General features: G+C 41.4%; 1 protein-coding gene across 1 annotated transcript; it reads left to right on the forward strand.

The window, feature by feature from the left end:
* Positions 1-6,120: 6,120 nt before the first annotated feature.
* On the forward strand, positions 6,121-10,964 carry LOC308302946 (parvalbumin-like EF-hand-containing protein; the record flags this gene model as incomplete). Its single annotated transcript, XM_080747265.1, has 3 exons — positions 6,121-6,284; positions 6,855-6,970; positions 10,891-10,964. The coding sequence occupies 3 exons, from the start codon at positions 6,121-6,123 to the stop codon at positions 10,962-10,964; spliced, it is 354 nt and encodes a 117-aa protein (XP_080603391.1).
* Positions 10,965-11,813: the final 849 nt, after the last annotated feature.

Consider the following 11,813-nt stretch of genomic DNA (forward strand, 5'->3'; position numbering starts at 1 on the left):
TCAACTCTGGACGATTGCTTGGCTGGCTATGTTCTGCAGTGCATCTAATCACTAACTAATTCCACAAAGCAAAGCAGTCCTGGTATCCTGTCTCCTCTTCTTATAATAAATTGAAAGGTGACATGGTGTAGTGTGATGTCACCAGCTGTGACCAAATGGCATCATGTCATAGCAATTCATTTAGTTGTTTGAGAAATCAACGTAATGTTTAGCTTGAGTGTACCGTTTGTCTGTCTGTGTATCTCTGGGTCTCTACAGTATATGCCCAAATATAGACATAACTGACTGATAGCTGACTGATGTCATAGTTTATGACATCAGTACTATTACTTGACGGAAGTCATAGACTGGCCTCAAGTACTCTGACAACGGGTACTGACGTGATGTATGATATATGACTCATCATCCAGGTTTCGGCCTGATCCGACCGCCACTGACTTCCATTATAAATGTATATAAGATGAAAAGAAAGTGGGTGGATGTACTTCCTCAAAGAATGCAATAGTAAACAATAGAATAGAATCCTCAGAACATTTACTGGATAGTCAAGTTCTTTTGGCTGGCTGCCTGCCATTGCAGAATGACTTAGTGGTTCTCAAACCTTTTTGCTTCAGGCTACCTCCTTTCTATGATTTCTGAATCCAAGTTCCTGAATTCCTGAACATTTTGCTTAGAAAACTGCAAGAGAAAACCACTTCATTACAAAGAAACGAAAGAAGTGAAAGAGTTGCCATCTCTTGAGCAGACGTATTTTAATCTTTTAATCTTTTGACCATATAACAACATTTCAGTCACTGTATGTTCCAATAATGTGCATATCAGGTTTCTTTTTACAGTTCAGTAGGTTTGCAAGGTTTGTCAATGTTTCCCACAAAACTAAGGTTTAGTGATGAGTCATCACTGTTTACAGTTTTGTGGGAGATGTTTTTAGCCCAAGGAATGTTTTTCATGAAAAACAAATGTTTGACCCCTCACATCATGCAACTTAAAGCATATTTATTTTGGTGTGTTTTTTCCTGTATAGTAATAGTATAGTAATAGTAATAGTGTGTAAGTTAATGGGACCCCAACTTTCAGCAGCTATCACAGATTCTCCTAGGGAAACTGAATTTCAGTGAGTCTTTGTGAGATGTGTTTCTAGACACCTTTATAAACACATTGGTGAAGACATTTTTGAAGCGGTGAAAACCGCTTCCAATGAGTGGCTTTGTGTGTATCACGCCCATATATGGTCATTTTAGTCCAGAAGGAACAGGCTTTTTCAAAAACAGAATGTCCGTTTAATTACCATATATGGTGATCTCAGGCCAGAATGAACAGGCTTTTTCAAAAACACAATGTATGTCACCTCATGTCCATATATGGTCACTCCAGGCCAGAATGAACAGGTTTTTCCTGTCCCGTACGTGCAAAATATCAGTCCAGAATGAATAGGCTTTTTCAAAAAGCAAAATGTCTGTCCCATGTCCATATATGGCCATTTCAGTTCAGAATGAATAGGTTTATCTGTCCTGTACGTCCAGAATATGTGTGCGGTGTCCCTCCCGGTCAGATGAATGGATACTTTGAGGATTGGTCAAGCTTCACATGATAATTTGGCCTTCAGGTTTTATCTGTCTTGCAATAGGTCTCACCTATTGCAGCAATGACAAATAGCCGCATAAGAGCAAAAGCAAAGGCACAATATCATACCGGCTCTCCAGACAATTCTATACTAAGATTCACCGCTTCACTTCGAACCGAGGTTTGATTTTTTGGTAAGGAATTTATTCCAGGACATTTTAAGATATCCCCTGACTATATGTAAAGGGTTTTGGATATAAATGCATCATTTACCTCCGCATATACCACTTTTTGAGACACACTGGACTACTGAGTCATGTTTCAGTGTGATACAAGGGCACGGGCACAGTGGTGAGAGACGGAGGCTCAGCTGGGTCTGCCACAACAGAAATGTCAGCACACAACAGTTGCAGACTACACCTGTACAAGACCAGTGGTGTGAAGTAACTAAGTACATTTACTTACATTTAATTAAGTACACAGTACTAAAGTACAATTTTGAGGTATTTGTATTTTACATCTACTCCACTACATCTCAGAGGCAAATATAATTTCAACCCACTACAAATATTTGAAAACTTTCGTTATACTAGTTACTTTTGATTCATACATTTACTTTTTCCACCACTGAGTAAATCTAAAGAACAAGGAGGCAGAGAAGACACAAAAGTGCATGACTGCACAGGGATTATTGTAAGAAAGAACGATGAACTCACAGTGCAGCACATTTAATGATGTGCTTTCATGTCTCAAGCAGAAATGCATGAAAAGCGGATTTATTGTTTGCTGCACTGTTGTTATGCTAATTGTTCAGGCGTTTTATGGTACAGTACTTTAAACAGCTTTCATTCAATTCGATCTCTCTTTGCATGGGAATGTCCAAACTGGACGGGGTTTTCTTCCTTGATTTCATGGCATCCATGGGCATGTTTCAGACCATCTATCTAAAAAAAGAAATTGGTTTGATACTGGCATATTGGCCTTCCTATTCAACAAAATATGGTAATGGGAATCAACCTTAAAAAATGCAATTCAGATGACACATTTTTACCACAAGTTACTAATAACTAGCAGCACTGTATGTAGCACTGTAGATGTACTACATGCTATGAATAATCTTTCAGTGCTCTACCATGGCCTTGGTTTCAACCCAACCAAGGGGTGGCTGCTCTCCAGTTCAACCCTATCAGTGGGTATAAAGTGAGGTCTCAGCCCAGTACATCTGGAAAGTACTGGCCTGTCTGTGTAGCAGGAGCCAAGCCTCTGATGCCATAATGTGTCCAGGGGGAAGTTGGCGAGACAGACAGGTGCATTGGTGCAAGGCCACTGGCGGCTACATCTCTGCCATATAAAAGACACTGAGAGAGGGGGAGGGTCGGCTCCACCAGGAAACCTTGAATCTGGTAAGTAGGACTGGACAGGAAATGTAATGGATGCCTATTAAGACCGGGAATTATTTTATACTTTAGCTATTGAAAAATAGCAGATAGCCGCGCTGCGAGCTTGTAGATCTGCTATTTTTTTTTTTTTTTTGTAAATCTTTGAATATATGTATTTTTAGAGCGAACACTTGTACTCAGATTTTGCTTCTGGGGGTCCCTGCTTGGAACTGTATATTTTGAGATGGGGGTCCGTGGCCAAATACATATCATTTTGGGGGTGCTTGCCATGAAAAAGTTTGAGCACCACTGACATAGAAACATGCGTTTTTCAAAAAAACCTTTGAAGGATTTAGAAGACACTTATAGAATCGGGTCAAAATCCACAAAGACTTGCACAACTTTTCACGATTTTTCAAAAATAGCAGATCTACAACCTCACAGCGCGGCACTCGGTGCCACCCTGTGAGCTTGTATAGCTGCTATTTTTTAGTAGTTAAAGCATAAAATATTGCATTCCTTGTCGCAATGGATTAAAACAGTGGGAGTCGTAATGGAGTAGACCTTGTGTTTGCTGAGATGAGTCTTCTGTCTGTACAGTGGACATCATTGACCGGTATTAATGATTTCCAATTTCTGTGATTGGTTTTGTGTGTCATTTTCAAGCATGGTATTTTTTTTTTTTTTTTAATTCAGATTGTGTAAAGCAAGTGCTAGAGGGAGTTTGCATTAGTGTATCCAGAGCACATTGTCTTTGAAAATTGTAGACTGACAGCAGAATAATCTTCTTTGATCTCTGAATTCATATATCTGGCTCTGGCCTTTGAGAGAAAATAAAAAGAAATAAGTGCATCTTCATCTTGATTTAAAAAGAAAAACTACTTGAATTGCAAATTATACTGAGTGGTCCAGGGTGGGAAGAGAGTGATGAAATTGATGAAATCAACAGAAATGCAGTGCTTAAATTGCATATCTTCAGTTGTTATTGTCACTCTACCGCCTACTATGTGATCAGAATGGAAGCCACTTTAGAAACACTCACCCAAGCTCACAACATGTTGTGAGCTTGTAGATCTGTTATTTTCGGTTTGCGATACCAGAGTACAACTAAGTACTATAAACGACTAGGCATGTCTCATTTTAATGCTACAGTATTGCTCTCGCAATTACAGTACACTGATGTGTAGCAGAGTAGTAGTGCTGTCTGATGCCCAGAAGCCTAATGGACAAGATTCCCCTTTGGTTGAGCGATACATCGACTCACGTTCAATTTCAGGGAGTTACATTGAGTGCATGTTCAGGTCATGTTTGAGCGGTGCTAGCTGCTCCTACACCTAGCTTTGTGTGTATGTACTGTATTTCCTTCCGTATGTCCATCCCGCAAAGCTGGGCATTGGCCATGCTTTGCGCGACGTTTAATGAAATGAAGTCATCATAAAAGGCACCGCTCATTTCACACTGGGTGTGGTTTCTCTCAATGGGAGAGAAAAAGTATGTATGTAGCCTATTTATGAATGTAGCAGAGAAGCCCTGTGTAGCCCTTTGCCAAGTCACCCTCGGATGAGTGGTAGATGTTTGGTTTCCCACATGGAATACCATCAAATCTATGCGCACACACAATGTACTCCTACCACACACATAATGTGGAGAGTTCTGAAATGAGGTGTCCTTCACTGTGAGATCACTGCTGAGTGCTGACTGAGAGCGTTGTTACAAGGAGGACCTAATATATCTATGAGCTACCTCACCATGAGTAACCCAGCTATCAATCATCTAGCAGTGACTAATAAAGCACTATGGATTTTGGAGCAAGGACAACTAGACTGCTATGACAAATTGCTAACAGACTGATGCAAAAAGAAACTGTATACTATCCTACTAATAAACGACCGAAGTCCGAATGTCTGTCTATCCGATGTCTGTCTGATATACACGCATGCGGACACTACTGATAGTTACACAACAGATTTGGAGACAGGGTTCCCACACATTTTTACCAATTAATTTCCAAACCTTTTCCAAAACTATTTCCAGAATATTTAACCCAATTTCGTCTATTTTCACAATTTCTGCCTCTAATATTTGACAATTTGGCCCCTGGTAATTTCAGAGGTATTAACAAAATCAATAACCAAAGACAATGCATAGCTATTTTTTCCAGGAACTTCCAGGACCCTTGATAAATTCCAAAACCTTTCCAGTACTGGAATTCTTTTTTCTAATTTCAAAGTATTTCCAGGAATTTCATGACCGTGGGAACCCTGTGGAGATAACTGACATCACTGCGCATGCATTGCCGCCATGGTAACAGCCGCATGCTGAAACAGTGCCCAAATTTGGAGTGATAACTGACATCACAGTTCAAAGTTCTCCAACATTACTTCTGAGACTCCACACTACATTCAATCCCTCGTATACTGTGCACACCCCATAACCCAAACTGCACATAATTCGGAGCACCTATCTTAGAACGGGCAAGGACTAGTATATACTATGTAATGCACAAAATATAGGAAATGGGATAAAGTTTGTGCCAACCATCTGGGAGACGAGGGATATAGTTAACGTAAGTACAGTATGTAACGGTAAACTCATAACTGCACCACACCAAAGTAACCGAGTGAAGGATTAACTTTCTATCTATGTTGTTTCTGCTCCTCTGTCCATCCCAGCTACAAGCAGCAGAGCAGATGACTTTACCTCTGGTAAAGAAGGTCTCTCTACCCAGGACATCACTCACTGAACAGCACGCTGACCACGTGCCACGGGATCTGAGAATGCAGGGTGTGTGTGTCAAACTTTTTGTCTTTTTACCAAAATAGCTTTATTTATCTTTTTGATATTGTGATTTTGAAGACAGGGCAAACTCTGGAAGTCAAAATTAGACTGGTAGGCAATAGGCATATATGGTCTTATGACCTCCATTTCAGGTGATGCCCTAATAGTGGGTGGAATAGATAGATCCCTGCCCGCCAAAAACATCACATAAAAAAAAATCTAATTATTTTGGGGGGGTCCCCAGATGATTAACTTAATGTGCAACATTGTTTTCTCACTCACCAACAGACCAGCATAAGGTTTAAGTGTATCGAGCCTATATGCACATTTCTAAAATGACAATTTAAGGACTTTTAATACCTCTAAAACCATTAAAGGTGGTTGATCGTAGAATGGTTTGATGTCATCTCGTGGCACCGCAGGTGGCAGCTTCAACTACAACACATTCCTGGAGTACATGAGGCAGTTCAGGACATCACAGCAGCAGCAGGAGGAGGCGATCAAGAAGGCCTTCCTAACGCTGGACAAAGACAGCAGCGGCTACATTGAGTTGAATGAAATCAAGTAAGGGCTCTATGCCAGCGGTTCGCAAACAGTGGCTCGGGACCCATTTCTGGGTCACTGACAAATTTTATGGCATGACTCGGGTAAAAATCCCAAGATTTCCCCTTCTCCCAATTTAATTTTTTTGCAATTTCTTTAATACATTTTAAAACAAACAAACAAACAAACACATCTAAGAAATCCCATGAATTAATAATAATAATTAAGAAGGCGTGAAAATAGACGATCTACAAGCTCACAATGCAGCACGAAGCATCGCTTTGTGAGCTTGCTATTTTGCAAGCTTGTAGGGGCCTGGGAAAACGTGTAATTTCTCTTTTGGGTATTGCGCTAAAAGGTGTGGGGACCACTGCTCTATGCAAACACATGCCTAACACAACACATATGTGTCACACCAACAATAGCAGATCTACAAGATCTTGTAGATCTGCTATTTCTGGCCCAGGACACTGTCATACAACTCTTGTGGGCATATTTGAGCTCAATGACCAAATCTCTTGAGAGACGTTTATTTCATTAGTCACTTAAGTTGCGCTCAAGTTCAAATGCATTTTCCATTCCTTGCAATAGGTATATTGTATCCATTGTGCCATCTTCGACCCCTGTAGCGCCCCTCTCTGACGAGGAGGCAGAGGCCATGATCCAGGCAGCAGACAAAGATGGAGACGGGCGCCTTGACTTCAGAGGTGAGTTTTTTTTTGTTTGTTGTTACAACTCTTTTGTGTACCACTTACGCTGTTAAGCTATGGAAAGTGTCCTGCTCCCCGCTTACCCCAAATAGGTTCTATGTTCCCTACTCTTCCAAAAATGCAGGAAACATTCATTTCTAATTATTAATAACTCAACAACGGAACATAATGTGAAGAAATTACAAATACTAGTGGGACAGGGGGGCACTAGGGACATGACTGGGCATCTGGACGAGTGGGCACCTGGACATCTCGGCACTAGGGACATGTAGGCATTTGGACGAGTGGCACCTGGACAAGTAGGCATTTAGGGGTGGAGACATCTGGGCACTATAGGGCATGTGGGCACCTGGACAACTGTACAAGTGGGCACCTAAATTAGGAATGCCCACATGTTCCTAGTGCCCACATGTCCCACCATTTCCTGCATTTGAGTAGGAAACATACCTTTTTTGGGGTGGAGAACATAGATCTTTCTTTTTTGGTTGAGCGGGGAACATAGAACCTTTCTTGGGGGAGGATGGGTAGGGAACATAGAACCTGGGAAACAGGCTCTGCTGCACTAAAATGAAACAAAATAACATTAATTAACCATGCCTGTCTCTACCTGCTATTTCATGTTAATATGGCTACCATGAAAGACAGTTTCAGTTACATGTTAAATTGATTCAGATGTGATGTGTTTTTTGAGCCACACAATGTCTTGGAGGAGCAAACAAGAACACACTTACCGCCGGTACCTTTTAAAACATAACTTCCGGGAACCATTGATTGGCTCTGAGCCGGATCTCCTACGGATACAATAATAGCAAACGGGACATACTCGCACATGACCTGAGATTTGAGATGCACTGACCTAGTGTCACCTCTAGGGGTCAGGCGTTGGTAACGTTACAAGCTATGGTTACAAGCCATTAAAGGTTTAGCTAAATGTCAGTGGTGTAAAGTAAATAATAACATTTACTTAAGTAGGCCTACTGTACTTAAGTTAATTTTTTAGGTATTTGTACTTTACTTGAGTATTTACTATTTCCAATACTTTTACTTCCACTCCACTACATCTCTGGTCCAAATATTATACTTTAACTCCACCAAATGTATTTGAAAACTTACTAGTTACTTTGATTATTACAAAACATAAATTAACCCATTAACCCTATTTATTTCGGCCATTTGAAAATAGCTGATCTACAAGCTCACAATTGTTATTAAAAAAAATGCTATAGACTACTTTTGAAAACTTGAAATAGGACATTCTGCATACTTTTTCTTTTGGAACTTTAAGTAGCCTACATTTCACTTTCACTTGTAACAGAGTCCTACACATTGTGATATTAATACATTTACTTATGTAAAACATTTGAATACTTTTCCCACCACTACTTAATAGTGTATAGCTGTATCAAGTATCATCATGGATTCATGGAGAGGTTCACAAATGTTTGTTTCTCTTATATTTAATCATTGTGTATCTACTACCATCATGCTGGTGACGAAGGGTGTTTAACTACCAGAACAACAGTTGAGAAACTAAGCATAGGAGTGCAAGTGAAACGTGATGTCTGTAAAAGAACACAGTAAACATAGCTTTGGGTTATCAATGCATGGTGTTTATTGTCCAGGCTGTACTTTGGGGCTTTTACCTGGAGCCCAAAAATGATTATGTTGAGACGAAGGTCACATGTTGTGAATTAAGGATAGGCCTAGTCTTGTCCTGAGAGTTTTCCTCTAGCAGTGAACTTCAGTTGACACCAGGTGACAACACATGACAAGTTCTGGAGTTTATTAACTATTAAGTACTACATACTAGAGGTGTCTGGAAGAGTAATTGCGACCGTAGGTCGCACTTACTACAGAAAGCTGCTCGAGGTGTCCGTCCGTCCGTCAGTCTGTCCGTCACACACGTCACACGTCACACTTTTGCCCTGCTCATATCTCCGCAACCGTTGCCCCGATCCATGCCAGATTTTGCACACACACTCCTTACCTGCCAAACTACAACCTCCAAGGACCCCCGGAGCTCCAGGGACCCCCAGCTCCCTCGGGGACCCCCAAGTGTAAAAAATGAGCACATGTGCAAAAATTACCAAATGACCACCCCAACGGGGCTGCTCACGGGGCATTCCCGGGGACCACCCACTCCTGGTGCTCCAGAACGGATGCAAAAGTGGTGGCGCCCCCAGTGGAGGACCCCCTGCCACTGCAGCTCACATAAAATGCCGTAACTCGGGCTAGGAGCGACCGGGAGAGCCGGGGCCGGTACCTATTCGTCCGCCTTGGCGGCGCGGAGACCCCACCCCTCATTTCTCACATGGCCCTCTAGCGCCACCATGAGGCCGATTCAGATTTTGCCCTAAAATCACGAAAATCACTACACAGTATGTCTACACTCATGTCATCAACATGCTCAGGAAGATTTTGGAAAAAAAAATGTTTGCTCTATTTGTGGAGATAAGTGATCTACGGTCGCTTATCTCCCGATTAGGGAGTCTTACTGGTGAATTGATAGTGTGCTTGTAACGCCCAGGATTCGAACCCTGGTCTCCCGCGTGTAACAACTTAGCCACCAGGGATTTTCCTTTGGGCCGAGGGAGATATTAGAATTTTGAGGTCATCAGGCTGCAGCCAGAGAGTCACTCTGCTACATGTTATCACATGACATATACTGGCATGTGATAAATGGCATGCAAAGATAGACTACATATTGTAGGCTATGTGGTGAGTTGAAATGAAATATACTCATTAGTGCAGGTCAACGCTCCAATATTACAATAACAGGCTGGAACAGATCAAAAAGTAAACAAAGCAAGCGCAATACTATACAACCCCAGGTGCTGAACAGAACAAGCCAAAATGAAAGAACAACAGTCAGAGCAAACTGGATCTGATTGTGAATTACTGAATTTCTATATGACACTCAGACAAAGTCTGGGGAAAGGCTCAGATACCACCCACCTTGGTGGTCATTTACAGTAATGAAAGAAGTACTCACACAGCAATGTAGAAATACTCGGTTACAAATAAAAGTCTGGTATTCAAAATGTACTTGGGGAAAGTATAAAAATATTGGCATCAAAAAGTACCAAAAGTAAATGTTTTTGCAGAATGTCCCTTTTCACAAGTTTTATAATGTATAAATCGTCTTTTGAGAATAGCAGATCTACAAGCTCGATGTGTCATGAGCTTGTAGATCTGGTATTTTCAAATAGCCAAAGTTTAAATAGGGACGAAGTGGTTAATATACAACATTAGCCTCTGAAATGTAACGGACTAGAAGTAAGAAAAAGTATTGAACATTGGAAATACTCCAGTAAAGTAAAAAATAAATAAAGAAAGTACATACTGTAACTTGAGGACATTTACTTAGTTACTTTACACCACTGGTAATTTATTTAAAAATCACTTTGGGAGCATGATCCAGCGTGCAGACTCTGTTATTCCAATTAATAAATCTGTGTCAGGCAGTTAATGTGACAGTTTTATCTGATAATGTGGTTTTATATGACAGCATTTAACTGAACACACACAATACAATCCATATGAGTCGTATAGTGTGTGTGTGTGTGTGTGTGTGTGTGTGTGTGTGTGTGTGTGTGTGTGTGTGTGTGTGTGTGTGTGTGTGTGTGTGTGTGTGTAAGAGAGAGAGACACACACACACACACATGCACACGCAAGGGAAATTTATATTAGGAGTGCCTGGCTAGGCTGGCTTGGCCCGCTGACTGACTGTGTACACTGTGGTGTATGTTAATGTCCAGCTGCCAGACATGTTTCTGTCCAGCAATGCAATGCATGACTCACGATGACCATGACAACTCCCTCCCATCTGCAGGCTCCCACCCTTCTCTACCACTCCCACACATCTGGCTTTCTCTGACCCTGTCCCCTCCCTACCCTGTCCCCTCCCTGCCTTGCAGAATTCTCAGACATGGTGAAGTTGGAGAAGAAGCCCAGAAAGTGGGGGTCATACGGTTCATCTGTACTCCAGTGAGAGTGACTGAGAGAAAGAGAAGGGGGAGGCCCTGCATTCCCCTCCCTAAAGATTACGTACGTTATCCTACGGATTGAACGGCATCCAGGCAGAGATGGAATGATGGTCTTTGCTGATACCATGCAGTAGATCTAGTTGTAGCTCACAAACTCGCTACACCAAGGGTCTTCAACAGGGAGTCCGGGACCCCTAGGGGGTCCCCAGAGTTACTACAGGGGGTCCTCCAAATCTTTGAGTGATAGAAACTTTTTTCTTCTTCTTTATATTAACCACCTAGTGTCCATATTCTGGGAACTTTAGCCATAAATAGACGATCTACAAGCTCACAACGCCTCGCGTAGATTGGGTATTTTTGTAGATCGGCTATTTTTAGATCGGCTATTTTTGGCAAAGAGGTTTGGTGACCTTTCAGCAGACTGAAAGGTCAAGTTTATTAAGTATTGCCAGTTCAAGTGGTTAAATATCTGAAAACACAAATTGACATGAATCCAAAATACACTGATGATTGTGCTGTCAAACAATGAAACTATGGAATCTCTGAAACGGTTGTGGGGGTCCCCGCTTCATCCCTCTCTCAACTAAGGGGTCCTTGGCCTGAAAACGTTGAAGACCCCTGTACTACACTGACAAAGAATTATGTATAAATATGTGATAGTGAACACATTAAATAGCTACTCCATTTACTGTGAATGGTGATAGTGTTAATTGGATGTTTGTTACTTCAGTAGCTGAATGACAAGCATGCCAAAAGAAGTAAATGATTAGCATGAAAATACACAGTAGCCTCTTCTGCTTTTAATTTGTGGTTTTCCTCAACAATCTCAAGCATAGTAGAAGGCGTCTGTGTTG

The sequence above is a fragment of the Nannobrachium achirus genome (assembly GCF_963921795.1).
Source record: "Nannobrachium achirus genome assembly, chromosome: 18".
NCBI classification, from domain to species: domain Eukaryota; kingdom Metazoa; phylum Chordata; class Actinopteri; order Myctophiformes; family Myctophidae; genus Nannobrachium; species Nannobrachium achirus.